This window comes from Chiroxiphia lanceolata, chromosome 8 (genome assembly GCF_009829145.1).
Source record: "Chiroxiphia lanceolata isolate bChiLan1 chromosome 8, bChiLan1.pri, whole genome shotgun sequence".
NCBI classification, from domain to species: Eukaryota; Metazoa; Chordata; class Aves; order Passeriformes; family Pipridae; genus Chiroxiphia; species Chiroxiphia lanceolata.
This window is the reverse complement of record NC_045644.1, coordinates 36,126,528-36,146,012: the sequence shown is the minus strand read 5'-3', so window position 1 is coordinate 36,146,012 and position 19,485 is coordinate 36,126,528. Positions and strand designations below refer to the sequence as shown.

The following is a 19,485-nucleotide window of genomic DNA, read 5'->3' as shown; positions in this document are numbered from 1 at the left end:
GGCCTGGCCGTGGCACTCAGTGCTCTGGGCTGGGGGACAAGGGGGGCATTGGGCATAGGGGGATCCATGGGCTGGGAGGGCTTTTCCAGCCTAAATAATTCTGGGATTCTGTGAATTCTTTGGCCTCCATCCTTTTGTGAGAATGGGCCTTTTGGGTGCCATCAAGGGGAAGAAGTGGATTTAAGAGAGAGATTCAAGTAAATCCCACATTCATGTGACAACAAAACTGCTCCTCCTGAGCTCACAAAACGCTGATTAGGGTGATTTGTCCCTTTTTTCCCCATCCCTTCTCAATTTCTTGCAGCAGATTCCCTTCCTCAGGACATGCAGGATGCTTCATTTCAGCCACCCAGTCAGATGGGGCTGCACCACTGCAGAGCTATTTTTTTGTAGCTGTCCCTGGATTTTGAATTCCTGTTGACATTCAGTGCATCCTGTGTCGATGGAAACGTTCTCAGGGCCCCTCTGTTGATGGGAAGGGTCTTGTCAAAGTTTGGGAAGCTGAGATGTGTTCACAGCCTGTGAAACAGCAGCAGAGGCCGGATCAGGATATGAGCTGTCGAGCCAGAGGCTCCAGCCCCTGTTGGAGGAAGGAATAAACCATAAAAAGAGGTGCTATTTTGCAAAGAAAGCCAAACTGGGGAGCAGAGCAGGATCATTATGGGTTTCGATGGATTTTGGGTCCATTTGATATTTTCAAGACACCACAGCACCGGGTTTTTCCATTGAGTCTCACATATTTTAGCCATATAACCCTTCTTCCACTGTTTGCTTTTTATGGGAATGATTTTATGCATGAAATCGTTGCCATTCCTCACTGTTTTTTAGCCTTTTGCCTCTAGACGTTTTTGAAAGATAATATTTACCTCCAGGCTTTACAGGAAGACACACATTTGAATATATTTTCCCAGTGCCCTTTGCTCATAAAAAACTTTGCTGTGTGTCTTGTCAAGCACTGAGAATAAATTTTCAGCAGAGGGATCAAAATGTAGAATTAAAGGGGTTTAGCACAGTTGATTATTTGATTAGAAATTGTTAAACAGCTGAGATTTTCCAAGGATGGTGCTTTTTTCAGTGTATATTTCTAGAGTGGAGTTTTGCAATTTATTTTCCTGTAGAGTCCCAGAGCACTCCCCTTGTGATACAATATTTAGTGCTTTCCCAATCAGTGGAATCCAGACTTTTCCAAAGAAAATAAGGTCACTGTCATGGACACTTTCCACCCTGATGCCCACTTGGAGTTCATTCTGGATTCATCCTTCAAAACCTCAGCCTAGAGCTTGTCTTAAAGGCTTCAAATGAAGCCTCCATGATTTTTCTTTCCATCTTATTATAGAATTACAGGATAGTTTGGGTTGGAAGGGACCTTAAAGCCCATCCAGTGCCACTCACTACCATGGGCAGGGACACCTCCCACTAGCCCAGGTTGCTCCAAGCCCCGTCCAACCTGGCCTTGGACACTCCCAGGGATGCCACAACCTTTCCAACCAACACCTTAGGTGGGGTTTTTTTAAGTCTTGACTGAATTTCCAGCCTAACCCAGGCCCATCTCCCTGCCTGTTCCACACACGGGTCACCCAAAATTAATGAGATGTTGAGCATGAGGTAGGAAGGGAGAAGCACTGTGTGCAGCTTGGCTGTAATTTGGATATGCAAATTATAATTTCTCTGTAAGATTTAGATCAGGAAGGGGGCTGAATCTGGCCTTGATGTGGAAAGTTCCTTCAAAACCCTAATCTCAGGAGTTGTTAAGGTTGGAAAAGCCCTCCAAGGTCACCGAGTCCCCCCTGTGCCCGATGCCCACCTTGTCCCCCAGCCCAGAGCACTGAGTGCCACAGCCAGGCCTTCCTGGGACACCTCCAGGGATGGGCACTCCAAACCTCCCTGGGCAGCCCCTGCCAAGGCCTCACCACCCTTTCCACCAACAAATTCCTCCTCCTGGCCAACCTGAGCCTCCCCTGGCACAGCTGGAGGCCGTTCCCTCTCCTCCTGTCCCTTGTTCCCTGGGAGCAGAGCCCGACCCCCCCGGCTCCCCCCTCCTGTCAGGGACTTGCAGAGCCAGAAGGTCCCCCCTGAGCCTCCTTTGCTCCAGGCTGAGCCCCCCCAGCTCCTTCAGCTCCCTCATCTGGGGGGCTCTCTGGACCCTACAGGAAAGGTCTGCCCTGCTGAGCACCACTGTAGGCTTGGAGGAGGCACCAGTATGAGCAAGTCATTTCCTAAAAATCGCGAAACACTGGCAAGAGAGCAAGTTCTAAGGCAAAGAATCTTATTATGGGGGTTTCTCTTTCATCCAGGAAGAAGGTAAATATATTTAGTGGGAAAAGCTTGCTGTCCTCTCTGGCTGGGGGCGGGAGAAGGCGCCGCTTTGTTCATGCAGCAGTTCAGCTGTCGGGATTAGCAGAGCTCAGCTTGCAAACGCTGCGCTCAGCAACAGCTGCTGCTATTTTTGGTGGTTTGAATGGGTCTAGCTGGGAAAAAAGCAAGGACCTTGGGCATACCCAGCAAGCTGAAGCATTTGCAGTTCAGCTCCCAAGTGCTGCTGTAGAGTTGGTTGTTATTTAATGTGATGTGAAGATATCCAGGTTTCTGTCTGAATAATGCACATGTGAAATGCACAGCAAGCAAAAATCCCTGGGAAAAACAGCTTTGTCATTATAGAGGCTGTGCCCACACAGGGGGTTCAACAAGAGACATGGGCAGCAAGAAATCTGTTGGTGAGTCATGGACACAAGAGTTCCAGAAGAGTTGGTGTCCAGCTCCTACAAGCGTGTTTAGGGAAAAGCTTTACGTCTGCAGAGTGAATGGAATAGTTTGTACTTGCACAGCCTCTGCTCCCTGTGTGTTCCCACGGAGCTGGGAGCCCTTGGAAAGCAGGAGAAAAGGCTCCTGAGCAAGGCTGTGGTGAGCAGGGTGTCCAGACTCGAATAGAATCCTGGAATGGTTTGGATTGGAAGGGACCTCAAAGCTCATCCCGTTCCACCCCCTACTATGGGCAGGGGCACCTTCCACTAGCCCAGGTTGCTCCAAGCCCCGTCCAGCCTGGCCTTGGACACTTCCAGGGATCCAGGGGCAGCCACAGCTTCTCTGGGCAACCTGGGCCAGGGCCTCCCCACCCTCCCAGTGAACAATTCCTTCCCAATATCCCACCTAACCCTGCCCTCTGGCAGTGGGAACCCACTCCCCCATGTCCTGCCGCTCCATGCTCTCATAAATAGTCTGGAAGGTTCAGGCACCTCTTTATGGAAAATAAATCTTTCTGAGGGGGATTTTTCTGCAGTCTGGGAAATATTTATTAACACTTTCAGTTCCTCAAGGTCAGTTGGAATTGTCTCAGTTCCTCTTTCACCAGAGCTGACCATATGTAATGCACATCTATGATTTATAGTAAACAGGGGCAGGGAAAGAGGGAGGGGAAGGAACATACAGAGCTTTTTTTCTTTTTTTCCATTGAGGCCTGGATTTTGTCTCATCAATGGCCATTTTTCCAGAAAGTCTGAAAAAGCACCAAGGTATAAAACCATATTTATTTGTGCCTGAGTTATAACTGTTAAAAACGAACAAAAATCAGGCCTTGAGTGATTTTGGCTTCTGTGTGTTTTGGAAGGTGGGGATTTTATAGCCATAAAGCAAAGCAATGATTTTTGGAGTGGTTCCAGCCCAGGAGAATCCACCTCTGATTCTATGAAACAAGGACATGGAAAAGCAGAGAGGTTGGATCTCTCCTTTTTCACTTGTCTTCATCATAGAATCATGGAATGGTTTGGGTTGGATGGGATCTTTGAGACCATCTCATTCCAACCCCCTGCCATGGGCAGGGACACCTTCTACTACATATATATATGTCTATATATATATATAAAATATTTTTATTTTATATATAAAATATATAACGTATAAACGTATACATAAATAACAAAATATATAACATAATATGTAACAATATATAACATAATATATAACATAAATGTATATATAAAATATATGTTATGTATTAATTTTATATCTTTGGGCAAAATAGAAGCAATTCTGTTTTCCTTCTACAATTGTCTTGTTTAGTTGCAAGCAACATTCCTGCTGTTGTTTTTTCACTGGGATGCAGTTCATTGCCTGCATTAGAATCCTGCAGAATGACCCAATCTAAATAATTTGACCCCTTCTCTGGTTTTGGACATCACCTATTTAAGATGGTGTTTGCACTTTAACTACACTCCCTATTTATTGGATTTTCTTGTGTTTGGGAGTGAAAATATATTCCTATTTCACATCAGAAAGGGTTTGTATCCTCCTCTAGGGGTTCATTTTTAACAGAGAGGGCAAGAGCTCAAGTAGATTCAACTACAGATTTACCAGGGGTCACTATTTTGGGGAATATTGTGCTGGAAATGATGGGATGGTGGATGAGGAAGCTCCAGGAGAGATAGTTTTGGAGACGTTTGGTGGAAGGACAAGGACTGGGGAAGGTGAGTGTGAGGAGAGGAGTAAGAAAAGGGGGAGGGAAGGGACCAGAAATTCTTCTAACTTGCAAAAACCCAAGCTGGGGAGAGCTGGTGTTTCCTTGTGTCCATCCCTTTGAGGACTCAGCTGCTGCTGCAGCAGAGCCGTGGAAATCCAAGGCTCCAGCAGGTCTCCGATGGATCAATAGTGCCGGGGCCTTTCAGACCTGAGATGCTGCTTCCGATGAGTGAAAGCTGAGCTGGGCAGCGAGGATGGCTCCTCTCCTTTTCCCATGGAAAACAGCACTCTTGGCCATTTCCTGCAGGATTTGGGGGGGGGTTGTGGTGGGTTTTCTTTGGGAGGCTGAGCTTGCTGCCCAGCTGAGCCAAGCCCCCAAGTCCTTGTGGATTCCGTGGCTCCGTGGGCTGGTTTTCTCCTCGTGATCGAAGGAGAGGATGTTCTTACCAGCCCGTTCTCATCTGCTCAAGGTCAGTCCTGTTTGGTTGGGTTTTTTAAAATAAAGAGTCCAGATGACTCCTAGATAATTCTGAAAGGAGATTGAGGTTAGACATGGAGAGGTTTTTTTGTATCAAATAACACAAGCTTAATATTAAAAGCTATTCTTTGTAAGAATAACAGAAATGGCCTGGAGTTCCCCAGCTTTGCATCATAAAAATAGTCCTCACAGTCACCTCATTTGGCAGAAACATCAAAGCAGGGAGAGGACTCAGGAGTGCTGGAGAAGTAGGAGGCTACAGGGCTCATTTTGCAGGTGGACAATCCTAAGTTTGAGCCTTAGATTCTGTACCTGGCCAGCTTGTTTTTGTGCCTCCACAAGTTTAATGCAAATTAAGCCCCCCCCCCCATCTCGAATTCCAGCAAACCCTCTGCCTTCTGAAGGAGTGGGAATGGAAAATGGATCTAAATTCTCCAGTGGCATTAGGTCAAAGTCTTGCATTAGCTAATTGCAGCTGCCTGGCTGTTCTATATTTAAACATTTGTGGCAGTGGTAACATCATCAAACACCAAACAAAACCACTGCCTGCTACTTCCTCATGGAAATTTCCTTCCCTGGACTTACTTAAAGCTGTGTATGAAAGCAGGTTATTTCCCCAAACTCTCCATCTCTGAAAAAAAATAGTAATGAAATGAAAGAAATAGCCCTTTTCACAAAAATTAGGTGGTCAGAATCCATGGGATTAAAAACCAGAAGGGGTTTATTCATAGCACCCTTTACTCTCTCATTTTGGAATTTACTCATCTGAGCCTCCATCAGGTTTTGGTGTTTATTTTTTACACTGATTAACATTAGGAAAAATAGGAATTTGTGTTTCAAAAAGTTCAGAGTGGGTTTTTATGTGTCGTCCAAATCAACCAAGAAATGTTCATTTTTGCTGCTGGAGCTGCTTTCTTGGTTCCACTGTTGGCTGTTATTTGTCTGTGGCCAGGCTGATGTTAAAAAATACGGGCTGGAAGAGAACAGATCTGCCCTGGAGTATCTAAGAGGGATTTGCATGGATTTTGGGGTGGAATAATTTGGGTGGCAGCTGATAGTGCTTGTCCATCAGCACATGGAAGGTCTGATGGGAAGCCAAGAAATCCAGATTGCCATCGAGAGCAAGAGGGGTGAGTTCTCCAGAAGTAAATGCTTAGTCCTGCTAAACCTTCATTATTTTTTGCAAGTTTTGGTAAATTCTGCTCAGCCCAGAGTTTGCCTTAATTTTCATCCCCCATGTGTCACCTCCCTGGTTTGATTTAGATGGGAAAATATCAAACCAGTTGGCCACAAATACAGAATTTTTCTGCTTTGAACCGTGGTCTCCTCAGCTCAATAAATACCAGGGCAGCAGAGATGAGGGAAAATGTTTTAATTTGTGTGGATTGTTTAGGTCTTTGTGCCTTGTCTCCCTGAAGATGAAATGGCAAACCTGGGCTTCCAGGCAAAGATGATAATTAGGAGTGTGAAAAGGGAAGCTTCATGTGGGCTTGGAAATGCTTGTGGCTGTGGGAAAACCAGGAGCCACGAATCTGGCTTCAGTATATACGTATATATGTGTTTGTGTGCATAAATATGGATAAAAAAGAGTTTATTGATGAAAACTTTGGCCATAGATAGGTGGACTCTTGTTTATTAGGGTGGTGGAATTGTCTTTGCCACCTGAGAACCAACCTTTTGGGGTTGGTTTCCTTAAGCTCTGGGTGTCCTTGTGGACATCAGGGTCCCAGGTGGATCTCTGGCAAGGAGGGAATGCTGAGGGAATTGTGTTTTCCCTGCCCCGTGATGTGGACAAAGGAGGTGAATCAGAAACTGTTCAGGGTTATGGTGGGAGGGCTGGGAAAAGGGTGGTGGAAGGTTTGGACAACGCCCTCAGGCACAGGGTGAGATTGTTGGGGTGTCCCAGGCAGGACCAGGAGTTGGACTGGATGATCCCTGGGGGTCCTTCCAACCCAGGACATTCCGTGATCCTGTGAAGGTGCCACGTCTCGTATAACCCACACTTCTCTTACCAAAACTACATAAAAGCAGATATTATACTAAATATACTGGGATTGCATGACTGTTGTCTCCTAACCTAAAAGGCAGGTTGGGTTTCTGGTGGGAATCAATGACAGACGAGCTGCTTCCCTGCTGGCAGAAGCCAAATTCTGACAAGGAAACCAAAATAGAAGTTGCCAGATGGCACCTCTTACTATAAGGGGGGAAAAGCATTTAACTGGCAACATTATTGTGAGTGGCTGTCGGGGGAATTCAGCAAATTAGGAGGCCTGGTAGGTCAGTGATGAGGTTCCTTTCTCCTTTGGAGGGTTGGCCACCATCCAGCCAGCTCTGGGAGAGGTACCTGTCCCTGGGAGTGGCTCAGGGTGCAGGAGTTACCAGGGCTACACCAGCAAACAAGCAAACAGCTCCTGCCAACCTCGTCAGGGCAGTCAGGCTAAAAATAGGCTGTGGAGGCTTAAGGTTAAAAGTAAAGTCGTGCTCAGGCAGTGCTGTGGAAAAGCCAGGTCTGCTCATCCTCTGCAAACATCCAAGGACTGCTGTTCCCTGCCAAAGGCAGTTCTGATTGGCTATGGAAAAAGGCAACTAGCAACAATCTCCTGACCAACAGTTGGCTTTCCCCTAAAAATGTGGCGTTTTAGGAATGGCTTTTCAGTTCAGCAGTAAGCCGGGTCTTTAGAAAGACCAGGTTCATCCCAAAGCAGAGCTGATGGCTGAGAGATGAGACAGGCTGGGTGGTGGGGTTGTTGGGAGGTAGGGTGGGTCCCCACGCAGCTGTGTGCCCTGTTTCTGAGCCTGGTGTTCCCTGCTGTGCCCAAGGTCCAGCTGAAGAGCGAGGAGTCGAAGACGTTCGCCATGAAGATCCTGAAGAAGCGTCACATCGTGGACACGCGGCAGCAGGAGCACATCCGCTCTGAGAAGCAGATCATGCAGAGTGCCCACTCCGACTTCATCGTCAGGTACCATCCCTCTGCCTCACAGACCACCCCAGCCTTCCCTGGAACCACACAGGGATAACCCAGCCAGCACCCAAAACCCCTCAGCCTCAGCTTCCCTGCCGGGGACTGTCCATAAGGTGCCTGGAATAAGGTCTTCTCCAGGTAAACGTGAGATTACTCTTCCCATGGGGAATGTCCATCCAAGCCTGAACTTAACTCAGGTCTTAACTGGGTTGTGTGCTGTGCTCAGGGGCCTTTGGGGCTCCTGGAGCAGCTGCACCTCCAGCAGCCTGGGCAGAGCTTGCCGGTGCTGGTGGGGGATGCTCCATGTACATGTATCCCAGAATAGTTTGGGTTGGAAGGGACCTTAAAGCTCATCTCATCCCACGCCCTGCCATGGGCAGGGACACCTTCCACTAGCCCAGGTTGCTCCAACCTGGCCTTGGACACTTCCAGGGATCCAGGGGCAGCCACGGCTTCTCTGGGCAACCTGTGCCGGGGCCTCCCCACCCTCACAGGGGAGAATCCCTGTCCCAACCCTAAGCAGATGTGGTTCTTCAGGGAATAAAATCAGGTGCCAGGCATTTTTGGTTGTTTTCACCCCAGTAGTGACATTCCCTGACTCCTCAAGGACTGGGAGTGTCTGTCAGCAGGAAGGAGAGCTCAGGGTAAGAGCAGTGGGTGGTGAGGAGCTCTGGTGTGTCACTGAGCTGGACCCACCTGAAAGGGCACCTAAGGTGCCAAGGGTGCTTCATCCCACTCTCAGAGATGCCTCAAACACTTGCCTTTTGCTGGAGGAGCTCAAACCCGCTCCCAAAAATTGCCCCAGACAAAGCCCTGGATAAATGCAGAGGGAAGCACGTGGTACCCATCGGTCACTGAGGGGGTGTTTCCTTCCCGGGCTGATCCCTGGGATTCCCCCAGAGCCCATGGCTTCAGCTCTGATTCATGGGGGACAACTGCAGGGTGACACCCTTTGGGCTCTGGTGTTGGATTCCCAAACATGCTCCCGTTCCCTAGGCCGGAGCCAAACATACCCCGGGGCTATTTCAGCCTCTGGATTGATTTTTGGAAGCCTGAGCTGTGTCGGGATGGGGATGGAAAGGAAGGTGTCCAAGCAGAGGGACAGTTGCCACCATTGCCAGAAATACCCTTCCTAAAAAAAGCCTGAGCCTGCAAACGTTTCCTAATGGAGCCACTGATCTTCATGGCTAATAAATGAAATCCTCCTTCATTCCCACTTCTCACCCTTTCAGCAGGCAAGGGAAACAAGGAGGTGTCAGCTGGAGGTCTTCTCTTCCCATATCCTGCAGTAATTCCCACCCTTTACAGGAACAACCCTCCCTCAACTATATTTAATGCCCCATGGAAACCCTGCACTGGGAAGGGATTTTCTAATTCATAAAGTCCAACCTTTTCCTCTTGCTAAAAAATACCTGGTTTATCAAACTCAGTGTCTGCTTTTCCCCCTCACTCCTCCTTTTGCATATCCAGGAGGATTTGAAGTTGTCCTGTGATTTTTATCCTAAAATTCTTTATAACCTGCTTATTCCCCTTCTTGGGCCAGGTGGGATCATATTTTTCCAGGTGCTGTGGGCACAAATTTGAACCCCTCGATAGATTAATTGAGTTTGGAGATAGTGGGTGAAAAGTGGGTTTAAAATGATCTTGGAGCAAGGACATCAGGAATATCAACATTCTGTTTGGTTGTGAAAATGCATTAAACCAGAAGAGGCCAAGCAGCACCAAATAAAATTGACTCATAGATAAACTCAAATATCGAGGTGAGTAAGGAAAAAAATAATAAAATATATAAATAAAATAAATAGGAAAGGCATTCAGATATGGTGACATTTACAACTTGAGGCTGTTTAATCTGCCCATATAATGCCCTTTCATCCTGTATAAACTTTAGGCTTCCATGACAGTTGATAAATAATATTTGATTATTTTTTCACCTGCACATTTTAGGCCAGATTTGATGCCCGGAAAATTTTCTGCCAAGCAGGTCTTTCTTAGCTAGAGCAACTCTTTCAGCAGCCTTTAAATTACCAAGCAATTAAAAATATGTGGTTACTTACCTTTTGGATTCTTGGAGGTTTCTGTAAACCTTCATGTAGATGACATGTTTATTAAGATAAGTTGTATTTTGGCCAACTGGCAAGAAGTAATTGTGGGTTGTTTTCTTTTTTTTTTGTTAAACTCATAAATTTTAACCTTATGTAATGCTCAGTTATAGCTGACCTTTGATTTTATGTATATATATATATATATACAAAATATATATATATACACACACAGGATACATATATAATATGTATTCTGTATAATATATACAGGATACATATATAATATGTATATATGAATATATAATATACAGAATTACATATAATGGTCATGTTACAACTGAGGTTTTCAATGTCAAAACAGAGCAAGGAGATAATAATATAAAATAACAATACCAGAGTAAGGAAAGAGCTGAAACACTGGTTTCTTTTTTTTTCCTTCAAATTTTGTTGTGGCTGCAAATAATCCCTTTTAGGCATGGAATATGGGATGAGCCCTGAGCAGACTCAACCCCCAGACTCCTGCCTACATCCCAGCTGCTCCTGCCAGGATCTTTTTTGGGTTAAACATGCCAAAATAGAGAGAAGAGGTGCTGCTGAGGGACAGTTCTGTGTCCTGGATGCTGCAGAAGCACAGACAGGAGACAATTGCTGTCTGGATGGTGATGGGAAAGCTCCTCCCAGCCAAGCTGGAGGTTTTACCACGTGCCTTCCATTAATATTTACCTGAAAATCTTCCAAAGGGAACCAAATCCTGCTGTGTTGTCCCCCTGATCCATCCCACAGCTCCATAGAAGGTATTAATAGCTGGATTTAGCCCTGGCTGGGAAGAGCTGGAATGTGCCAAACCACCTGGTTTAACTGATGTCACATCAGTTCTTTGGTTTTTTACGCTCCTGGGAACTCCCGGGGATGTGGAATTGCAGCATCACAGAGGATCCCTCAGCATTCCCTTCTGCTGGCAAGCTTGCATTTTTAAAACTGATTTCTTCCCAGTATCCAGGCTGGAAGCCTGAATGGATACACCCACGTGGGATCCTGCCTCATTCCCTTGGTCACCTTTTTCCCATTTTGCCCTCTTTTTTCCCCAGAATTAGATTAGGATCAAGGCCCTGAAGCAGCACATCCACATCCTTCTTTCCCTGTGACTGATTTTAGGGATCAGGATGGATTTTATCCCAAATTTTGCTTTTATTTTTGCCATTTATCAGGGATGTTCCCCTGGGACCCCCCCCCTCTTCCCTGCTCCCATTCCCCATCCCATTCCCACATTCCTATTTTTCCCTGCTTTTCCCCCAGAAGCAGGACTGGTTCGAGGCACTGAAGGGACACTGGGGAAACACCCATATCCCTCCCTATTATCCCTACTTTGGAATCAGGGTGGATCCCCTATTCCTGACCTTTTCCCTGATCCCATTCCCATGGAGTTTTCCCATTTTTCCTGCTTTTCCCCCAGAATCAGGTTGGGATCGAGGCCCTGAAGCAGCACCGGCATCACATCCATGTGCTGGGGATGAATCCTGGAAGAGCATCCCAGTTTCCCCTGGTTCCCACCACATTCCCAGAGCTCCCTGACACCGTTTTTTCCCATTTTTCCCTGTGTTCCCCCCAGAAGCAGGACTGGATCAAAGCCCTGAACTGGCAGGTGGAGTGGCACCGCTTCCACATCCATGTGCTGAGGGGTCCCATGGATGCCTGACCCCATTCCCAGGGATGCCCCCGTGTTCCCAGAGAGCCCTGACCCCTTTTCCCATTTTCCTCTTTGTTTCCCCCAGAATCAGGTCAGGATCAAGGCCCTAAAGTGGACCCTGTTCCATGTGTGGATGCTGGGGATGAATCCCAGAGGACGATCCCGGGGCAGGATCCCAGTGGATCCCAGTTCCCTCATGGAAAATGATCCATATTTAGTGAGTTACTTACCAAAATAACACTAAAATTAAGTAAAAAGAAAAATTCTCTGGTTTTTTTTCCCATAGTTTCCTTCATTTAATGCAATTAAACGCATACATAAACATCTAATTAATGTAATATAATTAAATAATCATATTCAACACAGGGCATGGATTTTAGAACATAATTTAAACTGGGTTAACAAAACCTGAGGCACTTTTTGCTCCACATTCCTACTGGAGGAAAGGGAAGAGCACTTTTAGCCACCTGCATGTCAGTGGGTTCCCTTTAAACTCTACCAAACCAGTGGGTTCAGGCTCTGAAATTAATCCCAAATCCCTGGAAAGGATCACAGGGAAGGAGGATTCTGATCTGAGGAATAAAATGAAATAGATCTTACTAAAAAAAAATAAAAAAGGTGGGAAAACTTCTCCTTCAGGCACATCTGGAAAGCCCAGTGCCAGGTTATGCCCTTAGAAGTGGCACATTCCGTGTGTCACCCCTGGAGCAGAGGTGACCTTTCCTTTGGAGCTTCAGGACATGTGTCACCACTCCCATGCTGGAATATCTCCCACCTGTGTTTAAATCATCTCCTGACATTTTTACATCCCCTGGGTATTCACAGGAGCCTGGGTTTTCCTTGGTGTTTTCCAAAGGGAAAAACACAGGGATCTGTAGGTATCGCCTCAGAAATCAATTGGAAAAATGAAAGAAAAAGCCCTTGATGTCTTGTCTTCCAAATAGATTTTATTGTCTACAGATCCAAAGTGTTGAATTCAGAGCTGATGAGGAGAAAACAGGGAATTCAGTGAATTGCCTCCTTCCTTGCCATAATACCATTTTTTTCCTTCCAGATTCTCCAAGGGGATTTAACATCACCATGGGGAGTTTAGTTTTCACTGACTTTGTACTCTTTTAGAAGTTGGGATGTGAGTGCTACCCCGGAAATCAGTATTGCCCAGTACACCCAAACTGGAGCTGATTCAGGCTCTGGGGGTTTAAACCCAAATTTTATCTGAGTGGTGACCCACAGGAAGAATTATCTAGGAATTAACATGCTCTAGGCAAAAAGTCCTGGGACGAATCCTAGAACAACAGAATTGTTTAGGTTGGAAAAGACCTCCAAGATCACTCATTAACCCAGTCCAAGCATTAACCCAGCCCTGGAAGTGGGAACACTTGGGTAATGGATTTCTTTGGGATTTTCTGCTTTGGCACCACCAGGCTCTACAGGACGTTCAAGGACAGCAAGTACCTGTACATGCTGATGGAAGCCTGTCTGGGGGGAGAGCTCTGGACAATTCTCAGGGACAGGTGAGTTGGAGGAAGCTGTTGTCCTGCAAATTGGAATGCTTTCTGATATCATGGAATCGTAGGATGGTTTGGGTTGGAAGGGACTTTAAAGCTCATCCATGCCACCTCCTGCCATGGGCAGGGATACCTTCTGCTAGCCCAGGTTGCTCCAAGCCCCATCCAACCTGGCCTTGGACACTTCCAGGGATCCAGGGGCAGCCACAGCTTCTCTGGGCAACCTGGGCCAGGGCCTCCCCACCCTCCCAGGGAACAATTCCTTCCCAATATCCCATCTAACCCTGCCCTCTGGCAGTGGGAAGCCATTCCCCCTTCTCCTGTCCCTCCATCCCTTGTCCCCCGTCCCTCTCCAGCTCTCCTGGAGCCCCTTTAGGCCCTGCAAGGGGCTCTCAGGTCTCCCTGGAGCCTTCTCTTCTCCAGGTGAACCCCCCCAGCTCTCCCAGCCTGGCTCCAGAGCAGAGGGGCTCCAGCCTTCGGAGCATCTCTGTGTCCCCTCTGGACTCTCTCCAGCAGCTCCACATCCCTCTGATGTCACAGTTCTAAAATCGCAATTTCCCATCCCAGAGGTGTTTTCATCCCTGTGTTTGCTCCTTTGCCCACCCTCTGTGACTGGGAATAGCAACATCCAGCTCTGCCACAGGGACACTGTGAGCAATAATTCCTGTTGATATTCCCCAGTGTTTCTGGCCCAGTTGGGTCCAACAGCGATGAGTGGGAGGAGATCAAGGGTTGTGCATGTGCTGGTAGCACAGATATCCCATAGCATTGCACCAGGACCACTGGGAAGCAGAATCCTGCATCAAATCCACACCCTGCCAGGAGCACTATTCCATCAGGATGCAGAAGTGCTGTGGGAAAAAAATAGTTAGGAAAGCATGTAATTACATCCCAGGCTGCAATGGCCAAGCAAATGTGGTCCTGGCATTCCCTACCTTGGAAGGATTTGACCTTGGAGCATTTGGGGTGGGTGGCGGGTGCACGTGGGGCAGGAAAAGCTGCAGGGAATTGTAACTGTGTAATAGGCTCATCATTGGAACATCATGGAATTAAATTTGGAGAGATTGCTGGGAAAGCAAAGGTTAAATTCTCTTTTAAGCCCCTTGAACAAAGTTTTTTTGTAGTTTTTCCTTTCCCCAGCAGCCTTCTCTGGACCACTGAAACAAGGACTGTAGCAAAGTTTAGGAGGTGTTGGGTTGGATTTTTCACGTCCTTTTGTCAGAGCCTGATAATTTCATCTTTAATTCTCTGGGATTTAAGCTGGGCTTCTGCTGCCACCTAGCTTAGACTGGCTCCTGAGCTCAGCCAGCTCCCAGCAGGCATGGTTTTCCTTGGAAAACTGGTTGCAAACTGGTGCTGAAACAAAGATCCAGAAGTGCAGTTTATGCTGAACTTGCAGTTGAGTCCCAGCAGCTGTGATCTTCCTGCCTTTTGTCTCCATTGGGAACATTAATGCAGGACTTCTTCATATCCATGACTCAAAATGGTTTGAACACCCAAAAGCCAAAGATTACAATTAAAAAAACATACCTTTTGCTTCAAGATAATGATTTGTAAGTTTTGATTTCTAAATCGCAGAATAAACCCCAAGATTTAATATTAATTATATTGTTAATTATAGAAATTAATTCTAGAAAGAACCCAAAGGATTTTAAGATGTGAAGGTGGGCTGAAGGCAAAGATGTTAACTTCAAAAATGGATATTAATCAAATTATTATTATATTAATGAATATGAATTAAATTGATATATAAATTGATATATAAAGGTGAGTTGAGCAACAGGCATTTCCCAGGCATTAGAGAGATTCTGTTGAAGAGTATAGATATTTTATAGATATTTTATCATATTTAGAGATATTTTATCATTTGTGTATTTTAATATAAAGAGTGAAGTCCACATGGGAGGTATAAACTTCCCAGGGATTCATCTAATGGCTTTATCCCTTTCCCTCCCTCATTCCCTGCACAGAGGTTCGTTTGAGGACTCCACGACCAGGTTTTACACAGCGTGTGTGGTGGAAGCTTTTGCCTATTTGCATTCCAAAGGGATCATTTACAGGGACCTCAAGCCAGAAAACCTCATTCTGGATCACCGAGGTTATGCCAAACTGGTGAGTTCCTGCAGCATCCCAAAAAGAGTCCCAGGAGGTGTCAGGGCAGAGGGGACACAGGTCACAAGAAAAGCCCCCCCCCCGGCCAGGGTCCTGTCTCTGGGGGTGGCCACCAGTAGGTGCTGAGATGGGATCAGGACAAGGGTGTTTTCCCAGCCTCCAGCAGGGCTCAGGGTTGGGCTGGGAAGTGCTGATTCCGGCTGGAAGTTCAGATCTGTGCTCCTGAAATGTTTAGGAAAGAGCACGGGGAGAAACCCACCCGGCTGTCTGGGAGCTACTGAGGGACTGAAAGGGCTGGAAAATAGTTGTGGTCAAGTGTGTGTGGGACAGGGGACAGCGAGGTGTTGGATGATAGAGGATAACTGAGGGGGATTAGATGCAAGACTGTCCTCCTCCCCACCCCAGGAGGATCTGGACATGGATCTCTACTGGTCCCATCACCAGCCCCCAGCTCCTGAGACATTTTGATCTCCCTGAGCCACATCCAGGATGGCACAAGTGTCCCAGATCCCTTGTAGGGCCGTGACCATGTGAGCTCCTGAGCAGCACAAGGAGGATCTCAGAGCCCCCCAGGGCCAGCAGAGTGGGCTACAGCCCCTGGCTGTGGGCCAGCAGGGCATCGAGGGCAGGGGCACAGCTGGGAATGTAGTGAGCCAGTTACCCTGAGCTCTGCCCCGGCCCCAGAGGGCTTTTCTTCCCCGTGTAATCTGATTTTCCATGCTTGCCGGTGGCATTCTGAGGTTTGTGAGCCTGCCAGCACATCCCAACAGCCTCCAGCAAACTGGGAGGACACTTGGACTGCATTGCTCTTTGTAGCAGGAGAGAACTTGGCAATAGATGCCAAAAAGGCCAGTGTTGAGCCTAAATCATGGAATCGTGGAATTGTTTGGATTGGAAGGGACCTCAAAGACCATACAGTCCCACCCCCTGCCATGGGCAGGGACACCTCCCACTAGCCCAGGTTGCTCCAAACCCCGTCCAACCTGGCCTTGGACACTTCCAGGGATCCAGGGGCAGCCACAGCTTCTCTGGGCAACCTGTGCCAGGGCCTCCCCACCCTCACAGGGAAGAATTTCTTCCCAATATCCCATCTGTCCTGGCCCTCTGGCAGTTTAAAATTATTCCTTGCTCATGCTACGGGTGGGAATTTAAAAGAGAACCAAAAGCAAAATAAATCAACCTGAGCTGTGAGTGACAGGAAGTTACAACTCCCAATAAACCCTCAGTGCTGGTGTTTGTTCTTCTTCCCTAGTGAGAACTTTCCTTTTCCATTACAAGGACAAATCAGCAAAAAGGTCCCTGTGGTTGCCTGCTCCTGGAACAACCCACAGTGCTTTAGTTGGGAGAAAATTCCCACAAGGAAACCTGCTTTCTGCCTTGCTTCACTTCAAGAGCAGCAGAGCACAGGGCTGACATTCCCTCTCATGCCCTGCCCTCACGTCCCTCTGCCCCTTTCCCCAGGTCGATTTTGGCTTTGCAAAGAAAATAGGATTTGGAAAGAAAACATGGACTTTTTGTGGCACCCCGGAGTACGTGGCCCCCGAGATCATCCTGAACAAAGGTCATGACATTTCAGCAGACTACTGGTCACTGGGAATCCTAATGTATGAGCTCCTGACTGGCAGGTATGGGCATTGGGGCTGGGAACACATCCCACTGTTTGTGCTGGTGTCACCCTGATTAGGCCGGGGCAGGTTCAGGGCTGGCATGTGCTGGGCTGGACCTCACCAGCTGCTTTTCCACTTCAAATCAGTCATTTTGGGCCCTGGTGGGGAAAGAGAAAGGGTTTGCTCTCAGCTGAGGAAGAGGAGGAGGTGGACTGGCCACTGTGGGGATGTGGGTCCCTGTATCCAGCCCTTCTCTTATTTAGTTTTGCATATTAGTGTTGGCTGTTACTGCTGCTGTGGGCAGCTTTGGCTTCCTGGGAGTTCTCAGCTCGTCCCTGTCACTCACTTCCAGGATGTAGGATCTGGGAGAGGATCCCTCACCTCACCCTGCTTGTCCTTCAGGGCTGGACCCAAGTCCCTGCTGGGTGGGAGCCCAGTTAATCCCCACCTAAATCATGTCACAGCATCAAACAGAGAATTAGCCAGTGAGTGTTGGTCAGAGCCCCCTTCCTTGGGCTGCCATGGAAAGAAGAGGTTTAACACGTGTTGTTCTGGAAAACTTTTCTCCTTGGTACTTCCATCCCTGAAATCCAGAGCTCCTTGGCTGAGAAATGGTTAAGACCACAGAAAGCAAGGCATTTCTAGTTGTCACCTACCTTTTCTCATCTGTATATATATTTTATCAGTCTTCAATTCTATTTTAAAGACAAGCTTTTAATCTTTATTTCCCTCTCCCCTCTAAAGTCCCCCTTTCTCAGGCCCAGACCCCATGAAGACCTATAACATCATATTAAGGGGAATAGACATGATTGAATTTCCAAAGAAGATTGCCAAAAATGCTGCTAATTTAATTAAAAAACTATGCAGGTAAGTGGATGAAATATAATCACCTTGACGTTGTTTGCAAAGAAATCAGTTGTTCAGGACTAAGGAAATAACTGCTTTGTTATTCCTTTTGTAGGGACAATCCATCAGAAAGATTAGGGAACTTGAAAAACGGCGTGAAAGATATCCAAAAGCACAAGTGAGTGTCTTCTCCACCAGCCAGCAGATCCAACCCACAGCAACAGGCATTTCAGTGTCCTGCTAAAAACCCCTTCCTATCCATGATGTAAATTCTTCATCCCTTTTGGTCCGATGGGAGTCATTAAGTGACGTCTTAGGAGTTTTCACTCTGCTGGAATGGGATAATCACCCATTCCAGAAGCAGGTTATCTCATCCATCCATGCTGGACTTGCTCTCCTCCAGCTCCAAAGCCACAGGAATAGATGAAGTGGATGTTTCTGTGGACAGGGCTCATCCAGCCACCGGGAGCAAAGCTGAGGTGCCCCAACCAGGAGTGGGACATCCCTGGGCAGGAAGCTGGGAGCTAATTTCATATGAAAAAAGGACATTTTTGGGTCTCATACTGCAGGGAAGGAGCAGCTTCCAGGACACCTGCAGTGAGGAAGGGCTCTCTCCTGAGCATTGGGAATTTGGGATCAGCACTGCTCACGTTTCCTTTCCAGTCCCAAAAAACAGATACAGAGATGACAGGAAAAATTCCAAAGGATCTGAGGGTGACATGTGTGGGAGATGAAACCCACTGTTTAAACAACTGACATTTCTTTCTGTGCTGCAAATGTGTAACTGCTGGATTTTTTCCCTCCCTTCAGATGGTTCGAAGGCTTTAACTGGGAAGGGTTACGGAAAGGGACACTGACTCCTCCCATAATACCAAGTGTAAGTTCATTGTTTTCTCCTTCATCACCACTGAGTTCCCTCAGGAATGTTGTGAGCTTCAGGCAGTGGTTCAGTGGGAACAGCATGTGCTTCATTTCTTCTGAAGATGCTTGAAGGAGTCACGTTGGACACATTCCCAGCTCAGCTTGGTCTCTGGGCAGGCTCTTCCAGGAGAAGGCAGTTTGGGCAGGGTATGGCCATGACAAAGTGCCCTTTGCAGCAGGAGATCAGGGCAGCATCACTCACTCTTACACATTTTTCTCTTTCTCACCTACTCCACTTGTTTCTCCATCTCCTTTTCCCATTTCGGTGCAGAGCTGCCACTTTCCCCCCTTCCCTCAGACGTGTCCTCTTCCCTTCTCCTCTGTTCTTACTTCTTTTGGAAAGACGAGTGGGATTTGTGTGCCATCTCCCTTTTCTTTTGCCTTAACCCTTCCTCCTGTCTTGTCTTTTGTGCTCCTCACCCTTTTTTCCCTGCACCCCAGTCCTCCATGAAAAGCCCCGTTCCCGCCTAGTTTATGTTTAACCGGGAGCAGCCGCGCAGGGACAGCTCCCCTCATTTTCCTTTGGAGCAAAGCTCTTCCTTTGATGTCTTTGTGAGCCCTCTCCCCACAAAGCCAGCTGCAAAGGGAAACCAAACAGGATTAGCTGATAGAAATTACCTTGGCCCCTTCTGTTCTGCAGCCTCCCCTCCTTGTTTCGGCTTAATCCCTTTCTGTGCGCGCCTCTCCCGCGGGATCACCCCGGAATGACATTAGCAACCGGGTTTAATTGCACCCCCTGCTCCCTGCTGCACCCCCTGCAGCAGCACAGCCACAGCTCCAGGGCTAAATCTGCCATCCCAACGTTTTCTTAGCAGCCAGCAAAGATCAAGGGGCTTTCCCATCCCCCTGTTTTGCCCCCTGGGCCG

At 47.4% G+C, this 19,485-nt stretch overlaps 1 protein-coding gene across 8 annotated transcripts in view; it reads left to right on the top strand.

Annotated features, from left to right (window-relative positions):
* Window positions 1–19,485, top strand: part of PRKG1 (protein kinase cGMP-dependent 1) — a 393,869-nt gene that overhangs the window by 368,477 nt on the left and 5,907 nt on the right. For all 8 annotated transcript variants that reach the window (XM_032695058.1, XM_032695062.1, XM_032695057.1 and 5 more), the window contains 7 exons: window positions 7,751–7,890; window positions 13,050–13,139; window positions 15,104–15,245; window positions 16,707–16,870; window positions 17,597–17,719; window positions 17,814–17,876; window positions 18,509–18,575. In XM_032695058.1, coding sequence (XP_032550949.1) covers window positions 7,751–7,890; window positions 13,050–13,139; window positions 15,104–15,245; window positions 16,707–16,870; window positions 17,597–17,719; window positions 17,814–17,876; window positions 18,509–18,575 — 789 coding nt within the window. The remainder of the gene's footprint in view (window positions 1–7,750; window positions 7,891–13,049; window positions 13,140–15,103; window positions 15,246–16,706; window positions 16,871–17,596; window positions 17,720–17,813; window positions 17,877–18,508; window positions 18,576–19,485) is intronic.